This window comes from Nelusetta ayraudi, unplaced genomic scaffold (assembly GCF_046127955.1).
Source record: "Nelusetta ayraudi isolate G7.1 ecotype Tasmania unplaced genomic scaffold, CSIRO-AGI_Nayr_v1 ptg000016l, whole genome shotgun sequence".
In the NCBI taxonomy this organism is placed as follows: Eukaryota; Metazoa; Chordata; class Actinopteri; order Tetraodontiformes; family Monacanthidae; genus Nelusetta; species Nelusetta ayraudi.
The window spans coordinates 6,635,747-6,662,310 of record NW_027466066.1 but is presented as its reverse complement, the minus strand read 5'-3'; the positions used below and the strand labels follow the sequence as shown (position 1 = coordinate 6,662,310).

Below are 26,564 nucleotides of genomic sequence, written 5' to 3'. Positions count from 1 at the left end.
CACTCATTTCTATTTCTTTTGAAGCCTTGGAGGTGGGGAAAAAAAACAGGCTGAGACACTTTTATTAGCTGAGAGGAACCACTTTATAATTCCACACAGAGGGACAACATGTATGAACACGTTCCTCCACCCACATTTCTCTGCAGAGGTTTTTTTACGGAATGAGTTCCAGATCCAGCTCTGATCTGATCTCTCCCCCTCTCTCCCCCTCCCTCTCTCTCTCTCTCTCTCTCTCTCTCTCTCTCTCTCTCTCTCTCCCTCCACCACCTGCTCTGCCTCATCACTGACGACTGATTGCACACAGCTCATGAGGTGATGGGTTGAGGGTGAAGCCCACAGCCGCAGTCAGCTGCAGTTCATCCTCCTGGACCCCAGGCGGAGGAGTGAAGCGGAAGCGCTGCAGGAGGGTGGTGAAGAAGAGGAAGAGCTCCATCTTGGCCAGACCCTCTCCCAGGCACGCCCTGCGGCCTGAGGAGGAGTTTAGAGAAAGAAAAAAAAAAGACACGAGGAATCAAGTCGAAAGGAAGCAAATCAGAGCAGTACCTGCTGAGAATGGAATGAAGGCGTCCCTCTTTTTAAATTTGCCCTCTTCATCCAGGAAGTGGGAGGGATTAAAAGTGTGAGGGCTCTCCCATTCGTTCTCGTCATACAGAACAGAGGTGAGAAGAGGAAACACGGTGGTGTCCTGGCGACAAAAAGAAAAGTTTATCCTAAAATGTCTCAATTGTTACGTTATGTCATAGGTTGATAGTCTGGAATGAGAAAAAAATATCATAAAACAATTGTTATGTGGCCATATTTAATGCCTGCAGATTTTCACTTGCCAAAAATGTTAGACAAATGTAAAAAGTGATGAGAAGCCGACCTTCTTGATGAAGTATCCTCTGAAGGTGACGTCCCGGCTGGTCTTGTGAGGAATGGCAATGGGAAGGATGTTGGTCAGTCGCAGTGTCTCATGGATGACGGCGTCAGTGTAGGGCAGGTTCTTCCTGTCCTCCACCCAGACTTGACGGCTTCCCACCACACTACTCAACTCCTCCTGGACCTTGTCTGTGCACAGGCAAACAATTTTCTTTCATTTTCATGCTGCACCATGTTGCATTTAGATATTATTTCAGAACTTTATCTTGCATCTAGAGGAAAATGCCATCCAACCACACTCGACAGCTCCTCCTGGACCTGGCCTGGGTGCAGCGGGAAAAAGTTAGGCTATGACTTATTTTTTTTATGTTTTGCCTGTTATATGCCTAAATGACATGATAAAAAGGATCAAATTTCCACATTATTCATGATATTTTTGCCAAGAGAGCTACATGTTCTCGAGCTATCTAAAAGGCCTCTAAATACAAATGCATACAGATTGATAAAGAGATTGATTTGGTCTGATCAGGGATTACAGATCACAACCGCTGCGGGGCAATTACTCGTCCTTGACTGATTCCACTAGATTACCTTGCACATGTGGATATTTGGCCATGAGGAGTAAAATCCACTGCAGAGTGGTTGCGGTGGTGTCCGTGCCAGCCCCAAACAGGTTAGTGACGGAAAACACCAAGTTTTTGTCGTTGAAGTGAGTCTCCTTGATGCCAGATTCCTGGTACAAAGAGCAGCCATCCCATCACGCCTGTAGACTTATACTTCCACGTATTTGTGTTAACGTCTCAGACGTACATCAGACAGCAGAGTCTCACCTCTTCCCTCTGCTTCCGAATCAGAAAACAGTCTATAAATCCTCTGCATATGCTAGGGTTCAGGGTCTCTTTCAGCTTCTTCATGATGACCATGTTATCCACGAAGGCATTTTCAGCATTTTTAACCAACTGCTTCCGGTTTTTGATCCACCCGAGCAGTCTGGGGAACATGTTGTAGAGCTGTTTGGCATCACAAGAGAACAAAAGTAATTGTTTAAAAAACTCATATAAACTGAACACAATGAAACAATATTTCAAAGTTTGCTGAATGTGCAGGCCGCAACTTGTCCAAGAGAGCATGTTGGAGTTGTGGACTTGTGTAGTTAATGAGTTTAGAGGGAGGGAGACCCCCACCTCAATTTTGTTCACTGAGCAGCTGCCATCTCTGCCCCTCGGACCTCAAAACGACAGGACTGACAACTAAAGGAAATTCTACCCTACTCACATGACTACAGGGATTATGGCAATAGGCGACTTGGCCTGTTGAACTGTTCCTTTAAAGGACAAAGGAAATGAAAGAGGAGACAGGCGGAGAGAAAAAAAATAAAGAAAACTACATCCAACATAAAGGTTGATAAGAAAGTCTGCAACGTTAATCAACAACCAAACACAGTGAATGGATTTGGACCAGGTCCAAAACAGTTTCAAGGGGGAGTTGCTGATTTACTTTTTGAAGGATTCCAATATTTATTTTAGAACGTAAAGAAGTTTAAAATGTATTTATTTTTACCCACAACACAAGTCTATTTACACCATTTAGGTGAAGCATAGTACTGAGGCAGATATGTATCCCACCTGGACTGAGGCAGATCCAGCAATGCGTATGGACTGATTGGCTCTTCCCACCATTGTTACGAAGCGGGGATCGCTGTATTCAAATCTGCTTCCATACACAATTGAGGAGATGATGTTGGAAGTGGCCCAGTTGAGCAGAGATGGCGTCTTTAAAGGTTTTCCTGTAAAAACCACCCGACAACCAGAACTCATTGGAACATTAAGATTCCTTTTAGATTTGTCACAGATGAATCCTGTGCGATCAAAGCCTCTCATCAGCCAAATCAAAAAGGGGCAACGAGCAGCAGACTGAATAAGTGAACTGCCAATTGACAGAGCTCAATAATACACTTCCACATCCTCACTTCCTACCTTTGTGCTCCTCAAACATCTTGATCAGATAGTGGCATTCCTCCAATATTTTATCCTCTGCCAGTCTTTTTCCCATCCCAAAGTCTCTCAGTGTCGTCAGGGCGAAACGTCTCATTTCTTTCCAGGAGTCTCCATTTGCAAACAAAATCCCTGATGATGACAAAAATGTCAATGAATTTCTCAAACGTTGCTTTAAATGTAATGAAAGAAAAATGCCTGGCTTTGTTAGAACTAACGCGCAACAAACCCGTACCATGACCCTGATTCATATCATAAAATATGGGGGAGATTTCCCGGTCTCCAAACTCCTCTGCCCTATTGACAAGGGCCTCCCGCACTGTCTCATATCCAGCCAGGACCACCACTTTAGAGGGTCCAAAGTACACCGTAAACACAGGGCCATATTTCTTTGAAAGCTGGAAAAAGTGCAAAGGTAAGACATTTTGTCACGACAGACAAAAAAATATGCAAAGGAAATTGCGAGACAGGTTGAGGATTAAAAATGGAATTTCAGAGACAGTGTAAAGACATATGGCAATATTTGACAAAAAGCATTTGATATTCTAAAGTTTACCTTAAGAATTGAGACAGAAATGCTTTTTAAGCCAAGATAAACACCTGCATTTACCAGTGTGTCTTAGTACACTTTGCTGTTTTGTAGTGCCTCCACGTCGTCTGAGGTCAACTGTACCACTTTAAAAAAATAAATGCTTTTGCACCATCTTACCTCACAGAGTGTTTTGTAGGGTCTCTTGAGATCAATCTGCAGCAGGTTGCCAAGCAGAGGAAACGGTCTCGGTCCCGGTGGCTCCCTCTCTGTTTTCTGAGAAAAGAAGCTGCTGTAGGAAAACCAGAGGATGAGCAGAAAAGCAACAGTCCCCAGCAGAGTGGAGGGACTGGACAAGATAAGAAGAACAAAGTCCTGGAAAACCGACATGCTGTGTTTTGTTGTTGTTTTTTTGTTCTTGCTTTTTCCTGGTGACCTAGCAAGTCCCACGGACAGAATGCAAAGCCTGAAGAAAATCCGTCTCACAAAAGCAGCTGAAGTCAAGGGATCAATATTCCGCCCCTATCTGGCTGATCCCAATTTGGAAAAGATAAATAAAACGGTCACACACTCCATCCCATTGAGAGGTGTGCTGCACAGCTAAGCCCGTATACATAGGCTGCAGCAATATGGTATGGGTAATGTTGCTCCACCCCCTTGACATTCGATGCTGTTGCCTGTGAAAATGGAGCCTCTGCTGTCTGTTCTAACCTGTTTGGTCAGTGATTAAGAATCACTGCAGCATTCCAAGGTTTTCTTCACAAACCTGTTTACTTCTGGAAGTGAGCGCTACGTACTGGTCACTTTAAAATAAAGAAAGAAAGAAATTATGAAAAACAATTTTGCGCCGAGTTGGACTTGACCTCACTCCAAAAAAAAATCACACAATGAAGATCACCTGTGTACCTCCGTAAGCCACCGGGGCTCACAGCAAGCACAGCTTTCCTTGGGTATTAGTTAGTGACATCAGCACCAGGCAACATTTTGATCTTGGCTGAGGAACGGACATGGGGACAACATTGGCCAGTCGCTGTGTCTCATGGATGACGGCGTCAGTGTAGGGCAGGTTCTTCCTGTCCTCCACCTGGACCTGACGGCTTCCCACCACACGACTCAACTCCTCCTGGACCTTGTCTGTGCACAGGCAAACAATTTTCTTTCCATTTCAAGCTGCACCATGTTGTAAAACACCATTCAGCCTCGTCCAACTCTTCATTTCAGACTCCTTAGATGTCTGCAAACAATCATATATTTACCAAAGTGTTTTTAGCTTCCCGCAAAATAACCCAAGGTCCAGAAATATCAACACCCTTTGTGACATCACACTGTCTTTACCTTGCACATGTGGATATTTGGCCATGAACAGCAAACCCCATCTCATTGTGGTTGCTGTGGTGTCGGTGCCAGCAGCAAACAGGTTGCCGATGGAAAATAGCATGTTCTTCTTGTTGAAGTGAGTCTGTGTCACACCCGAGTCCAGGTGGAGAAAACAGCCACATCTTTTCATTACAATACAGCTGTGCCTCACATCTCTCACCAGTTTAGAGTCTCACCTCTTCCCTCTGCTTCCGAATCAGAAAACAGTCCACAAATCCTCTGCATTGATTGGGATTCAGGGTCTCTTCCAGGTGTTTGATAATATCAATGTTATCCCGTGCAGCCATTTCGTTATTTTTGAGCAACCTCTCTCTCATTCTGATCCACCAAAGCAGGCGGGGGAACATGTCATAGAGCTGTGAAGCCAACATGGGATTTAAAAAAAAAATCCTTTTGTGGAAATTTCGTTGTTCAGGTTAAATGTTTTTTTCTTGTTTACCTGCACTGAGGTAGATCCAGCCATCCGCAATGACTCATTGGCTCGTCCCACCATTGCTACGAAGCGGGGATCGCTGTATTCAAACCTACTTCCATATACAATGGAGGCGATAATGTTGGCCGTGGCCCAGTTGAGTTGAGTTGCTGTGACAAAAGGTTTTCCTAAGACAGAAATGTTGAGGCTGTGATAAAAACATTTTGATAAAACTGTGTGGAAACGTGTGGAAAAGGATAGCACAGCATTGTGTGTTACATAAAATCAATTATACTATACTTATTCGATTACATTTGCAAGGAATCTCAAGTCACACATCAGTCAGTGTACAGTGGAATAACAACATCAGGCTCCAGAGGTCAGCTTCTATTTGCATAGAGCACAGTTTAATTCAAAAAGGATGGTGATACACGTACAGTCGACAAGATCAGTTTCATGGTTAACTACAGAACACCATTACTGTGATGTCACTTCCCTTCTTATTTTTTCTTTATTTTACTCGAAGACAATACACTGTATTTCAGCAGGTTCTCAACATCAGCAGCGCAAACCATCCCAAACAGCCTTTAACTGATTGGAATCATGCGTGCGCTGTCAGGAGGCGTTCAGTGAACTGTGCAAATCCCAAAAAACAAACAAAAATGAAAGTAACAAAAGGTTCAAAACGCAAAGCAAGTTGCTCCGTTGCACACTGGAGAGACGCAGGACGTCTGCGTCTTTCAGGAATGTCAGTGTCTCTACTTTTCTTCATTTAAAAAGTGCAGCAAAAGTTACTGGACGACTGTGAGTGTCATTATTTTTTGTTTAAGACAGTAAATACATTCATATCACTTCAGCAAGGATGCGTTGTCGTTTTGCTTTTCCAGAGAAAGAACGTCATCTGCACAGGAATTCAATCCAGATTACACTCATCTTCAATGTACAGGATTACACACACTACGTTTTGACTTTTAGAAATGAGATTTCTGGGGGGGGAAAGAAATGCAAAGATTATGAATAAATGTTTTTGGAGAATAAACATGTTTACAGCTTAATACATACAAACATACATGCCTTCTTTTCAACGACAAGGCATGTCTGTGTGTTTGCACACCAAGGAAAAAAACGATTTGCCATTTGACATCCATATGCAATTGCTAGATCTCTTTGTTTGTTTGTTTGTTTTCTCTTAAAATTGCATCGGCTGGCATTCCCTGAAGGAGCAGCTCTACATCCAGGACGACGCGGCAGTAAAAACTTGTCTAACTGCACATTGACAATCTTTTGGCTTCAGTATTTCACTAGAACAGCACCGCTTTAGTCTGGATGGATTCTGGATTTGAAGGATTCATACATACACACACAAATATGAACACGGACACGTAAAAGTGAATGACGTGAGGCGTCGAGCTGCCTGTTCCAACTTGTTTGGCAAAGATACACCAAAACTAATATAGCAAGACCTATTTTCATCATCATGTTAACTGGCTTTTATTTTATGCACTTTTGAATTATTGTAGCTTCAAGCTTGGTTTTCCATCAGGGAAAAGAAATTCCAGCCACAGGTAAGGTTTTTTTTTTTTTTGAGGAGCGTAAACCATAAGATGGGCTGTATTCTTTTTACAGCCCTACGGAAATTCAAAAATAGCACCCCCCCCAAAAAACGCAGTGACTTAACTTTGGTTCTTTCAACAGTTTGTGCTGCGTTCACTGACTGGTGTGTGGAGCTATTAAAGGCCTAATGTTCGGATTAGCGCAACATGTACAGCAATATGCCCGTCATGCAATATCTCAGATTGTTGGAGACATGAAATAAATGACCAGCAGAACAAATCTCATACTGTGCTCTCCACCAATAAGATGATGAAAAAAATATTACAGGAAGGAGATTTTTATTTAAGTTTTCATTTTGAGTTTTAAGTTGAAATTTCGTGAATAAAGTCAAAATTTCGTGAAGTTGTTACTCACGTAAAAAAAAAAAAAAAAAAAGTCAAAATTTTGTGAATAAAGTCGACGTTAAAAAAAAAAAAAAGAACATTTGTGAATAAAGTAGAAATGTCATGAGAATGTCGACACAAATACAGTGCAAAGTAGCGAGCAGACTGGATGGAATGTGGATTAGCCCAGTTACCCACAGTAAACAGGAAACTGGCGAAAACGGAAGTACTCCACTTGACTTGCGCGCAGAGCCTTTCGACTTTATTCTCAATATTTTGACTTACTTTACGTTGATATTAATTGCAAAATGTCGGTTTTAGTCACGAAATGTCATCTTTTTTACGTCAACTTCAATCTCAAAATGTCGACGTTAATCTTGAAAGTTCAACTTTATTCTTGAATTGGAAACTTGAAAAAAAAAAATCTATCTTAATTTTTTTTCTCTTCTTCCGTACATTAGGCCTATACATGGCCAGGGTTACAGCAGCATTAATTAGCTGTGTAGCCCATGGTTTAAATTAGTCTTGGGTGAAATTTCCAATCTTTCTTTCTTTCTAATGCACTAATATTGCAACTCGCATTTATCTCGATTTAAAATGTGGGCTAAAAGTTGTCCACTAGATGGCGTTGGATACACATTTTATGTAAATCTGTTACGTTACAATTTCTGGGTGCTTGCCATGTTATTAACTTAGTTATCGACACCCAGGCGCAAACAGCATCTGCTTATTTTAAAGAGAACGTTTTCTGTGCATGCAAGCATTCATTCATTCATTCATTCATTCATGACTGACAACGTGTTTAAGACATATGCATTTTTCCTTCGATACCGTGAACATTATTTACATCTGGCAACAACGTTAAAAGGCTTGTAAGGACAAACAGGCATTTTGTGTCGGGCAATACAACATAACGAGAACCCTTATTTAGTAGATAAGGCGCAGAAGGTGCATTGATTTCAAACATGTATCGACTGAAGTGGTTTGCTGAATGATTGAAGACTTGATTAAATAAAATTTAAAAAAAAAATCATAATTACAAAATAATAATAATAATAATAACAATAATAAAATGAAACACAACAACAACAACAAGCTGTACAAATAAAGATGAACTCTGTCACACTATCTTTCTGATTAGGGGCATCACTCTGTCTTACCTCCTATTAAAAAGGCCTCATCGTCGGGACGCCGTCGCTTGGCGTCGCCGCAAGTCACCGTCTCGACCGTTCGACTTCTTTGACACGCGATGACAACGCACAGCGGGGACGGCCCGACAACGACACACAGACACGAGTAGTAGGAGTAGTAGCGCTGACGTGGGGTGGCGAGCGGACGGGTCACTCTGTCAACTTCCTGTTACTCTCGGAGCAGTGCTGGAACTGGGCGAAGCTGAGGAAAACCTGCTCCAGTGATATCTGACTCACACAGTAGTCTTCGATGCGATATTTCTCTTTGGCTGCCTCCAGAGTGCCAAACACCTGAGCACAAGAGGATAAGCGTGAGTGTGTGTGAGGTGTGTGTGTGTGGATTATGGATTCAAAAAATATCTTCATGGTTGACAAGATGCAATTGGAATCAGAAGCGCATTGCTGCCACATTAGAGAAAAACAAAACAGGGCCCAGTATCACGTTATACCATGATCATTTTCACATTATAACGAGATACTGAGCCATGTTTCTAGGGTTGCAGCAATGCACTTCTGCAGAATCTGACTGGGATGAAAAAGCGACAAAAATTCTATGAGAGTTTGCCGTTTGGCCCATTAGGTAGCACTGTAACACTGCACAGGCGCAGCGACGCAACTTTTCCCTTACCTGGGCCCAGGTGAGCGTTTTGTCGGTGAGATGATAGTGCACCATTCCGTGGTGCTCGTCCTTAAGTTGACTTCCTGCAGTGTGAAAGGAAGTCACACCATTAACATTGCACCGCGTTCATATTGCTTAATTTTACGAAATGTGTCTTTTCTGTCATGCAGCAAGGTATTTAAAGATGGAAAAATTAAAAACAATGCAAAAGTATGGCCTGCGGCCGTGAAAAAAAAGATTTTACGGCAAATTTAAAGATCTTGCTCCTTACTGTTGAGTCCAATGGAGCAACAGATCTCCAGATCCTCCTGTTTTAACTGATGCTTTTTCTGACCATCCGAACATTTTGGAAGGCGTAAGAAGCGTTCGACTGTGTCGTGTGTGTGTGTGTGTGTGTGTGTGTGTGTGTGTGTGTGTGTGTGTGCGCAAGTGTGTGTGCCCTGACCTGGGAAGGTGCTTTCGACGAAGTCTTTAAAAAGCAGCAGGTCGCTGTCCTCCAACTCGGCGTCGATGTGAAGTTTGGCCAGCAGCGTGTAGCCGCTGCCAAACTTGCTCTTCAGGTGCTGGGGACTGCCGAGGCACTTGAACTGACCGTTGACCATCACCGCCAGCCTGGTGCAAAGGGCCTCACACTCCTCCATACTAAATGAATGGGAGAAAAAAAAAGAAAAAAACGGAATGACAGTCAGACTGCATCATTTAACAGTGAGAAACTGTCATGTTACATACGGCTAGATAGACAGATAGAGAGATAGGTAGAGAGATAGATATATAGATACATAGACATGGTTACAATCTACTTGCATCAAAATGTATTGAAAATGTATTGCACAGCTTTGTATGCAGAAGAGGCGTTTCCCCTGATGGAACGAATTCAAGTCCAAATATTCCATCACTGGCAAAAACACCGACCTATGAGACGTGATGACGACGGCCTTTCCAGACTCTCTGGTGCGACTGACGGCGTCCCACAGCAGCCTCCTGGCCACGGGGTCCATCCCGGTGGACGGCTCGTCCAGGAAGATGACAGGAGGCCCACCAATCAGAGCCATTCCGGCGCTCAGCTTTCGCTTGTTCCCGCCGCTGTGCACAAGAAGGTAAAAAGAAAAATCATGAGCTCAGGCTTTAAGAAAAGGAAGCCCGGGATTTTTTTTTGGTTTTTTTCACTCTCACTCACCTGTAGCTGCGCACCAGCTTGTCGGCGTGAGGCTCCAGCAGCAGCGAGCGCAGGACGTTCTCCACGCAGCCGGACACGTACTTCTCCGGGATTCCCCTGAGCCTGGCGTACATGCACAGCGTCTCTCTGCCCGTCATGTGGTCCAGCACGGCGTCGAACTGCGGGCAGTAGCCGATGCGCTGCTGTACCTGCGGCGCGAATGGAATACAGAATTGGTCAATCTCTGAATTTTTAAGATTTTATTTTTTCAGAAATTTCCAATCTTCACCTTCTTGGTGTCCCTCAGGATGCTGTACCCGTCGATGTAGGCGTCGCCGGAGGTGATGCTCTCGTCTCCCGTCAGCATCTTGAACGTGGTGGTCTTGCCCGCTCCGTTGAAGCCCAGCAGGCCGAAGCACTCTCCCTTCCCCACGGCCAGGGAGAGCCGGTCCACCGCCAGCAGAGTCTCGCCGCTGCTGTAGACCTGCGGTGGGGGTGGTGGTGGTCGATCAGTGCACACGTGAAGCCACACGTCTGAAGTCTGACGCCAAAGCTGCTTCCTCACCTTGCTGAGCTCCTGCAGGATGAGGGGGCTGCCGACCATCGACTCCAACACCGGCTGACAATCCAGGACCCGCTTCCTCTCCTCGGCGACGTCCCTGTCCTCCGGGAGCACGGCCGCGTCCTCGATCAGCGGCAACTGCGACACACAGGGAATGCATGATAGGAAATATGACCCATATCAACTAAAAAAAACAAAAACAAATGGATCTGAACTTTTTTTTTAAGAATCTAAAATCATATAAACATGCTATCAACGTACAGTATTTCGAGAAATCAAATCTGCTTCATCGGTTTTTAGGCAGTCACAGAAAATGAGAGCCTGAATGCACCCAGAGATATTTAATTTATCACTAGCTTAGAGGGAAATATGCTCTGAAGCTGAAAGGAAACAGACTGGAAGGACACGTTCAATCAAACATCTGTGCTGTTGAGGCATTAAACGCTAAACTGACAGATCCTTGAAGCCTCTCGCTATATACTGGAAAGAGATTTGCCCTCTGGGACTCAAGGCGTAGCTTAGCTTGCATCTCCTCCATTAAAGAATGATAAGTGACCATTTCCTCCGTGCTGCTGATAGAGGGAGGAACAGACAAACGCAACCAACCCGTTTGCGTCTTCTGCACAGTGACGTCAGGAGCCGCCAGAGGCTCCGGACGCACTGCAGCTCGATGACGAAGAGCAGAGCGATGTACACCACACCCTGCACAGTGAAGGCCACGAGGTATCGGCCGACGCCAGGATCCGACATGGAGAAGTAGTTTTCCTGGTACGTTATGTCTGGAACGACAGGCATACACGACATTCCGGTTCAGATGGAAGTTGGGAATCATTCAGGAAAACTTGGATGTGGCCTGAATCTATTTTCTTTTCAACCCAACTTTGAATGCAAACATAACATTTATGTTGCAGACTTAGCATACGCTGCAAACTTCACTTACTAAAGAACTTGCACACGGTTTGTGCCAAATCACTGGACTGGCAAAATGAGAGGAATTCATAGTTCTGGTAGAACTGACTGAAGGACATGCCCAAGCAGTAATTAGGGAAGATCAGGAACACTTTGTCCAGCAGGTGAGACAAGTTCTGCAGCTTCAACTCTGGGGAGACGGAGAGAGAAAGAGAGAGTGAGGAAAACCCTCCTGAATTCGAAAAGCAACAAATTCAGGGGGTTAAAAGAGGTAGAACAGCACAGACGATAAAATATTCCCTTCCCCTGCTGGTGGTAGGTTGCACTGCAGCCTGTGGACTCCTCCCCATCAAGGACAAATATGATCAAACTAAAAACTACGAAAAAAATCCTAATAAAAACCTTAATATTCTCAAGAAAATATGGCTTGCCTAAATTACAAAACATTGACAACATCCAATATATACTTTAAAAAGGTCTCATATTATGTGAAACCCATGACAAAAAAACATATAAAAAGCACACTGCTGGTCGTCAGCCCATTGTGATGTCGCAAAGGGTGCCAACATCTCTGCCTGGGTAGCGATCAAGCCCATCAGCTGCGTGTCGGTACCACCCTTCGAGAGCCACCACCGTGTGGAAGGTCCGAAAAGGCATTGGTCTCTCCGCAGCGTGTTTTTTGCAGTGGGCTGCAAACAGCGGGCTAAATATAAGTCCTCCTTACGTGGGATGGTCATGATAGTGACAGCCAGGAAGGTGGCCGTGCCGGAGACCATGTTGAAGATGGTGAGGCGCGTGTAGGCAGTGGCGGCCGTGGAGAAGAGGAAGCTGAGCAGGTACATGAGCGGCACCACGGACCAGCCGTAGAGCAGCAGCATCAGCAGCACGTAGAGCAGGTGGTTGTCGGCCGTGAAGGCCTTGACTCCAAACGCCTGGAACACCACCTGGGAGCAGAAAGGAAAGAAAGAGTCTGGATGCATCAGTTTCAAGGAGGGATGGAATTTTTCTGGACTTTAATGGCTAATGTCTGGATTTAAAGAATAGGTCGACATACACGACCAGTCAAAAGTTTGGACACATACTTCTGTTTGAATGGTTTTTACATTGTAGATTGTCACTCAAGGCATCAAAACTATGAATGAACAAATATGGACAACTGGAATATGGAGTAACTCAAACAAGTTTTATATTAGATAATCTAGAATAGCCATCCTTCATATAAAATATATATGACATAACACATTCTTTCTTTTGCCCCACTATTCACATATCTTGGTCAAATATTTGACGTCTTCAGTGTGTATCTACAGTGTAGAAAGTAGTAAAGATAAAGAAGAAATAGGTGTGTCCAAACTTTTGACTGGTAGTGCATAATGCTGATATTAAGTTGAATAGGTTTTTTTTTTTTTTTTTTAAATAACAGTTGGCTGGATGAAAAATTGTACACCGACATTCTTTTTTTTTTTTTTTTTATTCCCATAAAAATCATCCCAATCAGCCGACCTCCAGTTCTATCCTTCTTTCCTATTTTTCGAGACGCAATCTCTGGGGCAAAGACGTTCGTTACGCACCAGCATGAGGAGACAGGGCAGAAGGAAGTTGACCAGGTCCCACAGAAGGGCTGAGAACCAGAAGTTGGACAGGTAGACTCCGCTGACCTTCTGCACGTGCTTGGACTTGATGGAGGACTCGGTCACCAGCAGCAGAGCGAAGGTGCTGGACAAGGAGGCCATGCCGTACATCAGGTTGATGGCGATGGCGAAGCCCGTCTTCTGCCTTTGGATTTAAGATAGCAGGAGAGAAAAATGTGTTGCTTGTGAAAGAAAAAAAACAAAACATTTGACTGTCAGTCACATCTGGCAGCAAGAGTTTTACCTTGTAAGGCCAAGTTTCACTTTTAATATTTTCCAATTATATCAACCCGAAAGAATATCCCTCACTTTTTCCGTGCACTCACTCTGACAGCTGGCTGCGAGCGGTCTCCGTGACGTTTCGAGGCATGGGGTAGTTGCTCGTCTCGATGGAGGCGTTGGGCCCGGCCAGAAGTTTGTACAGAGCGTTGTCGGCCATCATCAGGGCGGTGGCGGGAGTGTGGTAGCCATCGTTGTTGAAGTAGGCCGTCACTTCAGCAAACATGTCGCTGCTGCCGCGGAAGCTGGCGCCCACCACGCAGTGCTCGTTGAAGCTGCCGCCTTCTGTCCGCGCCTTCTCCAGGATGTAATCCGTGAAGTCTGAAAAAATAAGAAGCAAATGAAAGTTTACTCGAGAGGGACCGGCCTCCCCTCCCCTACCTTTGTTTACCCCTTGTCCTGCCTGGCCATAATGACTAGCAGGAATGGCTCTGAATGTCTTTATGATGGCTGACAGATTTATTCTCAAAGGTAGAGCGTGTGAATCACACAGGTCGGTTAAGGAACTACCTCTTGAGTGGTTTTATTCTATTAAATGGTAAATGGACATTTTATATTAAAATTTTTCAAAATATCCACCTTTCATAAAAAGCAAATTTTGGGGTTATTTAACGTGTTTCTGCTGCATAATTACATATATCTTGCTCCTATATTTGATGTCTACAGTGTCTATCTGCCGTGTAGAATGTTGTAAAGATTAAAAAAAAATTGAGAAGGTATGTCCAAACTTTCGACTGGTAGTTTTACATACAGAAATAAAGATAACCACAAATAACTTAAAAAGGATTCGCTTCCTTTCTGCGGTGTTTACCCGTGATGTTGGTAGCTTGGCCTTGCTGCGCAGGTAGCTGCGAGCGGTACGCGTCGGCCAGGGCCCAGGCCAGGGGCCCAGGGTGGGGGTCCAGGGCCACAGGGACCTCGGTGGGTCCGTACCGGTTGAGCGCCAGATCCAGCTGGTGAGCGTTGCCGCGGCCGGGCAGGGTGCGCGCCACCACTAAGGCAATGATGGTGAAGACCATAGGCACAAGGAACTGAGCCACCATCACCTTCCAGTTCCTCCAGCTGTACAGCGCCCTCTTCAGGAACATGGCGTAGAACTGCTGCAGGTGCAGGTTCACCTGGTGGGACGGGAGGGGGAGGGAGGGTCGAGGAGGGATGAGTGGCGTTGCATCGCACCGATGGGAGAAAAAAAGCCTCGCCTCACTCTGCATCAGCTCACCCCGGTGTTCAGCTTGATGTTGGAGCAGTCCTCCGAGATCAGCGTGCCGCTGTCCGTGAAGTCCGTGACGTCGGTCATCCCGCTGATGCTGCTGGAGTCGTCGGCGGTCCAGTCGTTGAAGCGCCTCTCGTGCTGGTACTGCAGGGCCGGCAGCTGGATTGCCTGGATATCCAGACTGGAATCTACCAGCTTTCCGACCCTTCAACACACAAATCAATCGGTGGGTTTAAAAAGAAATTTGGTTATGATGATGGCAGAGCAGTTGCCTTTAAAAAATGTTTTTTTTGGGGGGGGCCCTTTTGGCCTCAAATGTCAATCTGATCATTTTTAAAAGCAGGACAGCTGAATAATAAATACATTCTTTGAATAAAAATACAAACATCAGTGAGTCTATTTGAATGCGGATCTAACACAGAGGGCAGAACTAAATGTGATGGTCACAGTGCTGCTAAAATAGTCTTGTGGGATCAGTGCATGTTTTCCACACCTTTTAACTGTGGAATTTGAAAGGAAAACTAATAGAAACATATCTAATTCAGGCTGTCATGCAGTTTACTTAATAAAAGTTTGACTAATTTTGAGTCAGTCTTTTTAAACAGAGGGAAAAAAAGAATGTGATGATATAAGTAGGCCAGCTCATCCGGATGCCAGTTGATGGCCTCAAGACACTAACATTCTTCTAAGCATGACTGTAAATAATGAGGTAAAAAAAAAAAAACAGAGTCGGGCGGTGTGTCAACTGAGTGTTTTGCAATTCAGTATGGAGGCGATTTCATGCCCGTTGCCACAGAAACACTTATCAAGCTAAGCAATGGAGGCAAGAGAGCGAAGTGTTTTGGAAGATGCAGCTCATGACGTGCGAGCAAAAGGCGAAAAGGTGAACGTCCTCTGCGAGTAAACAAGCTAAAAATAGTTTCTTTCAGCGTTGTGCAATGTTTAAATTATTGAAATTGACTGCTCATTCTTCCCACGTGTGGCTACCTGAGGAAAACTTCCTCCATGGTGGTCACCGAAGCTCCGTAGCTGGCGATGCCCAGCTCGTCCCTGTTCATCTCCAGTTCTGCAAACAGAAGCTCAAACCTGATGGAGGAGGGAGGAAAAAACGTGGCTCAGCAAAAGGAGACAAGACTACGTTGGAGGATTAGGGCCACGAGAAGAGAAAAAAAAATTGGGATGGATTTTTTTTATATCAAGTTTCCATTTCAAAAATAAAGTTGATATTTCGAGAATAAAGTTGACATAAAAAAATATAAAACTTTGTGAATAAAATCGGAATTTTGCAATTAATATCAACGTGAAGTAAGTCAAAATGTTGAGAATAAAGTCGAAAGGCTCTGCTCGCAAGTCTAGTGGACCTGTAAAGCTGGAAGAAAGCAGCAAATTCTGACTTTAAAATCAGATTAAAAAGGTCACGCATGGAACCAGTTTTCCGTCAATCTCTTGTGCCTTTTGTTGTGTTGCTCTGAGGCTGTTGCTGTGTTACCTGCTGGTGCTCTCTTTGGGCAAGATGAAGGAAAGCTCCGCCCCCGCGCTGCTCTCCAGCGTGGCATCGGGAACGTACAAGTGGACCAGGCGTGTGATCTCGGACACGTTACAAAGAGCGTCCTTGACGATCACCATATGGTAACCAGCACCTGGTGGGCAGAGGAGTACAAATTCACTCGTCTGCTGACTCATCTTGCTGCGTGGGGGCCTCAGAGTGTCTGCTCCCCGCCTTACCGTATTTGGTCTTGAGGAAGAGCGGCGAGCCGCAGCACTGCAGCTCCCCGCCCGCCATGATGGCGATGCGGTCGCCGAGCAGGTCGGCCTCGTCCATGAAGTGCGTGGTGAGCAGGATGGTGCGGCCGCGCTTCTCGCCCTGCAGGAGGTCCCAGGTGGCCCGTCGAGCTGAGGGGTCCATGCCCGACGTGGGCTCGTCCAACATCACCACCTGGAGGACGGGAAGAGTTATTGCACGGATTAGATACAAATCTAGTGACGCTTATCGCATTGATTTTCCAATTAGAGGAAATGAAAAATAGAAAACTGAATTGTTCAGCTTGTGAGATAATATCCCAACAGCTACAACAGCCAATCGTATTTTGGCATACAGTATATGCCTTGTAGCTGACACAAGCTATTACATGCATCACAAAGACTTGCAGGTGTTTTTGTTGCATATATCGCAATAAAATGCTGTTAATTACAGTGTAATGACCTGTGCACAAAAGCACTAAGCTGGTGGAAAATGAGCAAATTTTATAGCAAACAGCACAGCATCTCAAGTCAACCAATGAGACACAAGATGAGGTGACTCAGAGAGCTCAGAGCCGGCCCTCCCTCAGACTATCCAACGTGCATAGAGAAATGCAAACTTGCTGATTTTTAGCAACGTCAGAAACTGAATTCAATTTCCACGATTTCTAATTTTGTTTCCTCAGCGAAAAACTGAACTGCTGAGCTGCACACCTAAAAAAAACCTTCACCTTGGAGTCTCCGATGAGGGCGATGCCGATGGAGAGTTTCCTCTTCATCCCGCCTGAGAGGGTCTTGGATCGAGCGTGGCGCTTGTCCTCCAGGTTGAGGATGCGAATGATCCGGTCCACCTCGTTGGCGATCTTTTCCTTGCCGTAGCCTTTCAGCTGGACGTCGAGACGAGATCGAGCCGTCAGACAGAACGCACGCCTTTACCCGCCATTTGCTTGAGAAGAACGTGTGGGCACCTGTGCGAAGAAGAGGAGGTGCTCCCGGACGGTGAGGTTGTCGAACAGGACGTCGTGCTGAGGACAGAGGCCCAGGCTGCGGCGGATCAGAGCCATGTCCTGGCAGATGTCGTAGCCGTTGATGTAGGCCCTGCCGCTGGTGGGAGGAAACAGCCCTGCGAGGGAAGAACAAGTTGAAAGCAGCTGGAGCGACAATGGGCTGCGTTGCGTCTTGATGCGAGCGCGCCGCTCACCTGTCAGCATGGACAGCGTGGTGGTCTTCCCGGCCCCGTTGTGTCCGAGCAGCACGGTGATCTGTCCCTCGAACATGTTCATAGTGAGATTCTGCACGGCCAGCCGCATCTTGCTGCCCACTTTGAATTCCTAATGGTAAGACACACATACACACGCACACTTTCACCCTCCTGGGCCGTCTGCCAGCATCACTCTGCTCGTTTATCACTGGTGGAGGGAGTGGGGAGGGGGGTGGACTTGCCTTTGCCATGTGTTTAATCTTGATCCCGGAGACCAGTCCAGCTGGCTCCTCCTCCATGAATTTGCCCTTCATGGCCTTTTCGGCCTCCTCCTCCTCCTCCTTCTCCACCAAAGCCATGCGAGGGCTGCTGCACCAGTAGGAAGGCTGTTCGGGACGGGAGCCGCACAAAGTCAGGGACAAGCGATACAGCCGTTTTATGTCTGAATCTTCAGAATTTCGAATGATAATCCCCAAACAACAAAAAATAAGATAAAGAAGAATAGGCCACATTGTGTCTCTCCACAAAGGCAAAGAAAAAGTGCAGTCAAAACTTGCTTTAGCATTTTTAAAATAAAAAAAAATGTTTTTCTAGCCTGTCAATGAACAAGTGAAAAATTAATTTGTTTCTTTAATGCAAATATATACATTTCGTCAATTCTGAAAATAAGCACTCTGTGATGTCACAAAGGGCAATGATTCCAGTCCCAGGTTAGTGACATCCCGATCCGAGGAATACATTTCTGTTCCACTTCCAAACATGTGGGAGGTCCAACAAAGGATCAGTTTTAGCCTAACACAGCAAAGTTAAAGCCAAGTTAAAGCCTAACACAGCATTTTTTGAGCAGGAGGCTGCAAACAGAGGGTTAAATCTGCTGTCTTCGAGAGGTGTATCACAGAGAATTCTTACAGGGATGGAAAATAAATATCTAAAAACATATCAAACGGTTGGTTCTCGCTGAGGCTTAACAAGCTTTCATCACATTAAAACATTTACCTTCTACCTGCTGTTAAAAAATAAAACCCAAGATAAAAATGCACCAACAGCCGAGCCACACCTTTATGGCCGAGTGTAAAGTTTATTTGTTTATCTCTATTTGATTTGAAAGTGCCGTCTGCTTCTGTATCACAAAGTCCATTTCACTCCTGCTCTCTATACCAAACGGATTGTTTATGTTCCAAGATAATATTTCATTGAATCAGCCATCGACTTCTGAACTTTCAGTGGCGAGCGCAGGAAGCCGCTTTACTCTCAGGTTCATTTCTCAGAACCCGCGCTTCCAGTTGGTTGTTTCTCCTCTGACAGACAAAGTGAGCACTGTCGCAGCGTGTGCGTGCTTTAAAGAAAACAACCAGCAGTATCACATCCCTTATCTCGATACTTGACCGGACATGTTGACGTGTTTGCCTTCAGGTAACAAAACAAAACAACACTGAACTCTTTAAGTGTCTGGACGACAGCGGCGAGATACGATAAATAAACACACTGAGTAAAACAGGACAAAAAGCTGCTTTGCTTTAAGTGGTTGCGAGCGGCGTAGGGTCTTACCAATAAAAAGAAATAGGATGGCAAAGGCACTCCGTACTCTCCTGGGAAAACCGCCTCCATGTACCAGGCCACGAGCCCGTAGAGCACGGCGTCAAACAGCAGCAGGGCCAACACCTGAGCCATGGTGAAATCGTCGTCCACCGTCACCGGGTCGAAGAGGTTGGACCATTGAATTCCGGTGCCTGAGGAAGAAGAAAATGGTGAAAACGAAATGCTCTAATTCCTCATCTGTGTGGGTGACACATTTTGTTGACTGTATGCCTCACCTTTGCCTTCAAACATTCCAATGAGCTGCGACCCCATGGCCATGGCCACGTTGGAGATGAGGCAGGCCGACACTTTTTGGCTGTGGCTCAGCAGGTCGTAGCGAGGCCACAGGAACAGATAAGGCAGGTAGCTCAGGAAGTAGATGAAGCCCCCGGCCGCTGCTGCCACGTTGCCTGCAGGGGGGTGTGAAGAAGAGAGCAAGAAGAAGAAGAAGATTAAAGTGCTGTGAAATAAGCTCAGGTTTATCCCAGTGCACGAGATGTTGGAGGTTTGTTCAGCCTCACGGATGCGATGGACCACCGGCCCGGTGGGCAATGGGAGAGGGTTTGACCTCGACTCGACCAGAGGGCGACGAGAGGAACAGTCGGCCACGGTAATATTTGAAAACACGTATGAGGACTTTGAGAGTATTGTGACCTCAAGCAACTTCAGTTTTAAGGCTATTTGCAAAGCGCACCGCTAACTCCTTATAGCGGTTTTAACGCTGCTAGCATGTGCACACGGAAGGCACAACAATGGTCCAGGGACCTTCGGTCCGCCTTGCAGCCGTAACTCCGCCCACGCTCAGGTAGTAGCCAAGCCGATGGAAACGTGTCCCTACCGAGCCGTACCGTACCAAGAAGAGCCGGGTAATATCAAGATGAGCCGTAATGAGAGCACAAATGAGACTCCAGGGGTGAAAAAGGGAAGACGGTAAAATATAGAGGATGAGGTGAATGAATGACTGCTCAGGGCCATTATGGCTCCTGTCTCTGTCTCGCTGGAGCAGTGGAGGAGCTCTAAAAGGAGCCCCTGTGGCAGAAAATGACTATATTTTTCTGAAAAATGGGTTGATGAAGTTCCATTAGTTTTTTTTTAAAAAACGGACAAGGCGCCTGCACAGCTCGACCAACCTTTACCATTGCGCGAATGAAAGAAAAAAAGGCCTCTGAAGAGATCCAACTTATTCAATGCCACTTCCTGCTCTGCAATCGCTAGAAATCCTTCAAGACTCAACAGGATGCTGCATTTAAAGAGGGAAAGGAAGCGGAAAGTAGAAATTTCTTTTATGTGAGAGGGCGCTCTGATCAGAGCAGGTTTTACAAGCTGGCAGACGTGCAGCATTTATTTTTTTAATTTAAACAGCGAGAGCAGCTCATAAAACGTTACAGTGCACCAATAATGTGAGAATGACGACGGCTGCATTGATTGTGTTGTTGCCACATCTATAAAACAAAGATAACTCTTCTTTCTGAGTGGCCTCAGTCTTTCCTCAGGTTCCAACACGTCTCAATGATGAGTAATGTGGTTTATCAATCTGTTTTTATAAGTTTTTTTGAGTTTAATTGCTGCTTAATGGCAGGCAAGCAGGAAACACGGTGACCCACATAAGTGTTGACGACAGTGTCTCACTGAATGGCTGGAACCTAGCCTGCATTTTAGGAGGACAGGAAGAGCTGTACCTCTGGAGAAGAAGGTGCTGATCATGAAGCTGAAGCTGATGGTCGTCACGGTGAACATCAGCAGGAAGACGAAGACCAGCGTGGGGTCGCTGTAGGACAGCACCGCTCCGTGTGGGCTCACCTAAAACAAAACAAAAAATAAATAAATAAACAAACACTGCAAGAATGATTTTTAATTCTTGCCATAATTTATATCAAAACCTTTTATTCAAATCAAAGGAAGAGTCCCCTTGGTGAAGTGCAGTGTCAAACAGTGCTTTGAGAGCTTGGCATTACACTGGGAGCACTGAGGAAGCATTTAAAGCCTTAAAACAGGTCATTGGCTCATGCACGTCATAAAATCTCTGCAAAGTCCTTAAGAAACTGTACAAAAGTGTACAGGACATTGGTCACATTCCACGACTGCTGAACTGTTGATATAATCTTTATTTACTTTACTTAAGACGCGTGGTGCAGAAGCAGCGTGCTGGAATGTGCTTTTGAGCAACAACGAGAAGAAAAAGAACTCACCCAGACACAAAGGAGCAGTGTGACAAAGAAGACGGAGATGGAGAGGAAGAGAAGGAACATGAGGAACCAGGCGCTCCAGTGCAGCCAGTTGCTGAGGCCCATCATCCTCATGTACTCCTGCAGGCAACAGGGTTGGAGAAAAAAAGAGGCGTGAAACCAGGGGATGAAAAACAGTCTCCATTTCGTTGACCGAGGACCAGGCGAACGCACCTTGAGCTTCCTCTCCTTCTCCTGGACCACCGCCCGCACGATGTTGAGGGACGTGTAGGTGAAGCTGAGCACCAGCAGCAGGGGCAGCTGGTTCTGGATGGCCAGGATGAAGACATCGTACCTGTAGGCCGGGTAGGGGAAGCGCGACAGCACCACTCTGGTCTTCCACAGCACGTCGGCCGCCTCGGTCTTGTTGAGCGAGTGCATGATTGCTCGGTCCACGGCGTGCTGCACAGCCAGGAAGCCCTCTCTGTAGTAACCTTCAGAGAGCCAATAGCGATTAGCGACGCAGACCTGCTGCCGGTGTGAGCTGGTTATATTCATTTCGAAGGGTTGCAAGGTTCAGTAGAAAAAGTGTCACATTTAATCCTTATTATCTGTTTTCTTACGACGTCACAGCGTCGTTCGTGCTGCTGTGTCTCAGCTGGTTCTGATTGGCTGCGTCCTGACGTGCCTTTAAGTGACGTTCTCCACAATCATTCTGATTGGCCAAATAGGTCATGTGAGTTACAGTGTGGCATGATGGGAAGTGACACTACTTTGCATGCTCTATGGGCCCATTAATGCAGAAGTCAAAAACTTTTTCGGCCTATGCGCTGGCAGAGAGACTTCATTGAAATGAATGGGCCGCCATCTTGGAGTCTGGGGGACACACAGCTTGAGAGGAGCATTGAGACGTCTCTTCATCCAAATATTATGGTTTATTGCATATTCATGCCCAGTCAATCTGTGGCCTTCATAATGGCCGATGCAATCTGAGTAGGCTTTTTCTTTTGTCTTGTTTTATTTTTTTTCTAAATAAAGGACAGGATGAAGGCAACCCGGCGTCGTCTGATTACCTGGCGTGCCCCCCGTTTTATAGACCTGCTCTCTTGGCCCCGGCATCTGGAAGAGGGGGAAGAGGCTGAACGTGTGCCAGTCCAGGTCGCTGTTGGGGCTCAGATCGGACTTCTCGCTGGCTGGGGCGGCGCGGGGCGTGTAGGAGAAGCGCAGGTGGTACCTCACCTGTGTGGCAGCAGAGGGCAACGGGAACGTTTACTGAAGTTCAGGCCAACAAACAAACCTGAACCAATCAATAAAGTTAAGGCAAATGTTGTTTGTTTTCTGTATCACCGATTCCAGAAAGTACAGCCAGCAAGCTAGGGTGACCTTTTAACTCTTAATGGCTGTGTGTGAACACATCACCTACTCATGAACTCAGTTTCAGGTTTTTGTTGTCTGCAGCAACACAAACCTGATATTATGGGCACACGGATTTCTCACTTTAAACCATTGCTGGTACCACTGTGAGTGTGATTCCAAATCCTAGTATGGCAGAGGTTTAGGTTCTGAAAAAAAAACATCCTAACATCCTTGTTTTTGTTGTTTGTTAATAACATGCATGGACTATTCCAAATTCCCCCGCTGGGAAGACGTGTTTAATTATAACAGTGAAACATGCGGACACAAAACGAAAAACATCGCTCGGATCCACAAAGTAAACACACGGCCGTTGACAAAAGCCAAACAATGAGACTGAACCCGTCCAACTGGTGGCTCGAGCCAAAGGGACGCGTCCATGCCTTCTTTGTCGGAAAAACTTGACTGACCACCTTGCAGTCGCTGGTGTCTCCACCTTGCAGTCGCTGGTGTCTCAGTGTCGTTAGACAGATAACAAAAAGAGGTCACGTGACCAAATGACATACGCCCAGGGTCGGATGTCAAGAAGACCAATAGCTGGGTTGGATTACACAGCTTTAAATTGAGGCTGCTGCAGAAGAAAGGATAATAAACATTTTATCTCTGGCCTCCTTTCCCACGAGGAGCCACTGGGATGCGTCTCGGGCGGCCGCTCGCGTCCTTTTACCTTCAGGGGTAGGGGCTCGTCGTCGTGCGTGAAGAGGTGCTCAAACACCACAGCGGCCAGCACATTTTCCGAGTGAGGGTCGGTGCGCACAAACTTTTCAAACTGCTCCTCCGTGTCGAAGCCTTTCACTGAAAGGAGAACACACACACACACACACACACACACACACACACACACACACACACACACACACACACACACACACACACACACACACACACACACACACACACACACACACACACACACAGACACACAGAGAAGATGATGAGTTGAAATGTGGTATTCAAGGCACGTCGTCCGTTTACCTGCCTCTCTGACAGCCTGGCCTCGGCGCCCCCTGCTCTCACTGACAAGACGGTGTTGGCATACTGGGTCCCAGGGTCAATATAACCATTTAAAAAACCTGTCGAAATCCCATATGCTGTCATCATGAAGCGCCGTGACAACAAGACGAGAGAAGATAAAAAACACAAGAAGACAAAACTGACGCACAGAGCAAAAATAATAAAAGCAGTTTTTCCAACAAGGTCATCGGCCACTGCGAGAAAACGAATGAAAATACAGAGACGGAAAGTATGAAGAATAAGAGAATAAGGCCTTCTTTCACTTTCCCGGTCACGGTTTTCATCACTTCTTTTTACTGACAGAAAGCACACGAGTGCAGTCTCGTCCAGCTATCAAGCTGGTCAGAGAGGTCAGCACTCTGGTATGGATCTCTGGGTGAAACCTGGGTCAGCGTCACAGAGCAAACACCAAGGGCAGCAGGAGAAAATAGGTCACGGGCAACAAGCCCACCAGCTCATACTGTACATCCACTTGAACACTTGAAGTGATAAGGACCAGCGGCTTGTATTGACTTGTGTGCTTTTTTATTTCCTGACACCCCCAAATTCAACTGAAAAATCCAATAACGTTTTAAAATGAACACTGACACATTGACGTTTTTAAAGAATACTCCAATCACTATTCTTTGGGGATCAGTTAAATAAGAATACTAATCTCTCACAATCCCACGGCCATCGCGCAGCATAAAGAATTTGATTTTCAGATCAGGTGTTCTGTGTTTTGTTTCCGTGGACGATAAAGGGATCAATGGGGATATGTCGACTGTTGAAGGACCCCAGCTGTTATCTCCCATATTATTCACTCTGACACCAGGGGAAGGGCGTGGCCTGTTTGCTCTAGAGGGCTGTTTCCATAGAAACCAGTCTCGACAAAACTGCGCTGGTTTCAGCACCAAGATGTTTGCTAGAAGGTCTCGTATGATACCTACATGAGTGCCCCCCCCCCCCCCCCCCCCCCCCCACACACACACACACACACACACACACACACACACACACACACACACACACACACACACACACACACACAGTCTTTAGAAAACGCCAGTATGGCATTTTAGTCAATATTTAAACTTACCTGAACGGAGTCTAAGGCTGTTTTGCACGTCCTCCGCCACGTGGCGAACCACGCTGGAGTTTTGAGGCACGAAGGCCAGCTGCAGGTCTTGGAATCTTAGCTGAGGCAGAACGTGGACAGGGAAGCTGTGGTACATGGTGTCATTGGGGTAGTTGATAAAAGGCACCTTCTGGCGCAGCACGATGAGGATGCCTGAGAAAAGCACAGGCAGCAGTATCTCCACCAGAGTCACCAGGATCTGACGTTTCTATGGGGGGCGGGGGGTGGGGGGGAGGAAGAGGGAACAGGAGAGGTTATCCAAAGAAAATCCTCCAGGTGCTTTCATCCAGACGTGCACTTGAAGCCCAGTGATAGCACGCATGAGGACAAACACAAATGTGGGGATACCCGAAACCTTATCAGCAAAGAGAAATCGGTTTCCTTCTATTGTTCATAACAGGGAAATGAAATGTGAGGAATTTCCAACCGATGTTTCATGAAATGAGTTACAAAATGTAAAGAACTCCTTTAAAATAAGATATTGAAACATTTCATGACAAGAGTAGCTGCGTTTCCATTACAGTTTGTCGCAAAATCAAAGCAATATTTCTAAAAACTTCGACAAAGTACAACTGCGATTTTCAGGTGTTTCCACTGAATGGTGTGACGCACATAAGACATCATTTTGGCAAAATCTCTTCCCACGAGCTCCCACTTTGAGGAGGATGGAGGTAGAAAACATTTTGCGTTTTCACTTCAGTGAACTGGTAACGTGACCCTGTGCGTCACGTCCGGTGACGTGTAAATGTGAGAAAAGTGTTTCCATGACACTTTTGCGATATACCTCGATATCGATGCGTCTGAAAAAACACCTCGTGAGAGCGTCAAAACATTTTGGCCATATTTGAGAGGTTTTCCAAAGGTTAGGTTCCATTACCAGTTTTTTATTGAGATATTTAGGTTTTGCACAATTCTAGGGGGAATAGAAACACAGCTTGTGACCGGTTGACTTTGCTGCAGGACACAGTGGTTCTTCGTGTCTGGTCCTGGTAGGGTCTGTGTTATCGCTGGACAAACAAAGTTGGTGTGAAAATCACTTGCTACTAAATGCTACCGGAGAACATGGTGCTTTTTATTAATTTGCGGGGTGGGGAGGGTCGTGTGCAACTTGCCTTTACAGAAAAGTATAGTCTTTATTGTGATTTACAAAAAAGATTTAGCATGTAATAGATTTTTGGAGAAGTGTATAAAAAAAAAAACCTCCCCGTCATCTTACAGATCTCCATATAAGACCAGGAGAAGCATGAACACTGCGTCAACCTCACAGCAGTCTCCACAACAACAGCACAGGCACTGCAGTATATCAGGGACCAGGGGAGAAACATCACAAGCTGAAATCACACTGTTAGTCAGTTTGCCGTATTTATTATGGCACTATGAGGATGTAACTTTACAAAGACTCGCCTGCCGGTCCCTACTCCATAAATACAGCCACCTGTGACAATTCACAGCCACAAACAATGTCAGCACCTGACTAAGAAATAAAGTTTATGTTCGCCCCCCCTACCCCACAACTCACCTGCTGAATATAGTTTTTCCACACCAGCAGCCCAAATTGTCGCACGACAGCCATTTTCGGCAGCTCTGTACTTTCAGCCCCCTGATGTGGTCAAGGATGGAAAACAGAGCACACATTTCCAGTCATTTAGTATACGTATCTTTCCGAA

General features: G+C 45.7%; 2 protein-coding genes across 3 annotated transcripts; both read right to left on the bottom strand.

Annotated features, from left to right (window-relative positions):
- Positions 1-258: 258 nt before the first annotated feature.
- Positions 259-5,291, bottom strand: LOC142886966 (cytochrome P450 2K1-like). 2 transcript variants are annotated; one of them, XM_076024260.1, is made up of 9 exons: positions 3,565-4,103; positions 3,091-3,253; positions 2,838-2,987; positions 2,487-2,647; positions 1,692-1,871; positions 1,453-1,594; positions 866-1,050; positions 544-685; positions 259-468 (listed from the first exon to the last, which is right to left on the bottom strand). In XM_076024260.1, exons 1-9 carry the CDS (start codon positions 3,772-3,774, stop codon positions 281-283), a joined length of 1,521 nt encoding a protein of 506 aa, XP_075880375.1. In that variant the 5' UTR covers positions 3,775-4,103; the 3' UTR covers positions 259-280. The 2 variants fall into 2 exon arrangements, with proteins under 2 accessions (XP_075880375.1, XP_075880376.1); XM_076024261.1 differs by lacking the exons at positions 2,487-2,647; positions 2,838-2,987; positions 3,091-3,253; positions 3,565-4,103 and adding an exon at positions 5,201-5,291 and having other exon boundaries at positions 266-468.
- Positions 5,292-5,553: 262 nt separating this feature from the next.
- abca3b (ATP-binding cassette, sub-family A (ABC1), member 3b) lies at positions 5,554-26,564 on the bottom strand. The gene is made up of 30 exons (XM_076024262.1): positions 26,417-26,564; positions 24,859-25,105; positions 23,434-23,561; positions 22,427-22,592; positions 21,588-21,847; positions 21,378-21,494; positions 20,868-20,988; positions 19,425-19,598; positions 19,159-19,340; positions 17,853-17,996; positions 17,611-17,740; positions 17,378-17,532; positions 17,141-17,296; positions 16,395-16,605; positions 16,159-16,309; positions 15,657-15,755; positions 14,676-14,874; positions 14,268-14,574; positions 13,504-13,777; positions 13,118-13,322; positions 12,271-12,490; positions 11,578-11,736; positions 11,244-11,416; positions 10,641-10,775; positions 10,365-10,559; positions 10,097-10,284; positions 9,832-10,002; positions 9,365-9,561; positions 8,929-9,002; positions 5,554-8,591 (listed from the first exon to the last, which is right to left on the bottom strand). Exons 1-30 carry the CDS (start codon positions 26,468-26,470, stop codon positions 8,451-8,453), a joined length of 5,133 nt encoding a protein of 1,710 aa, XP_075880377.1. The 5' UTR covers positions 26,471-26,564; the 3' UTR covers positions 5,554-8,450.

What these genes read in the sequence shown, in the direction of transcription:
- LOC142886966 (XM_076024260.1), bottom strand. Translation starts at nt 3,774, where the DNA reads ATGTCGGTTTTCCAGGACTTTGTTCTTCTTATCTTGTCCAGTCCCTCC. An exon ending in TGATATGAATCAGGGTCATG is followed by an intron (nt 2,988 to 3,090) that starts GTACGGGTTTGT and finishes TGTCATCATCAG; the next exon opens with GGATTTTGTTTGCAAATGGA. An exon ending in GAGGATACTTCATCAAGAAG is followed by an intron (nt 686 to 865) that starts GTCGGCTTCTCA and finishes TTTTGTCGCCAG; the next exon opens with GACACCACCGTGTTTCCTCT.
- abca3b (XM_076024262.1), bottom strand. Translation starts at nt 26,470, where the DNA reads ATGGCTGTCGTGCGACAATTTGGGCTGCTGGTGTGGAAAAACTATATT. An exon ending in TGTGCAGAAGACGCAAACGG is followed by an intron (nt 10,776 to 11,243) that starts GTTGGTTGCGTT and finishes TGTGTGTCGCAG; the next exon opens with TTGCCGCTGATCGAGGACGC. An exon ending in AAACGCTCACCTGGGCCCAG is followed by an intron (nt 8,592 to 8,928) that starts GTAAGGGAAAAG and finishes TCTTGTGCTCAG; the next exon opens with GTGTTTGGCACTCTGGAGGC.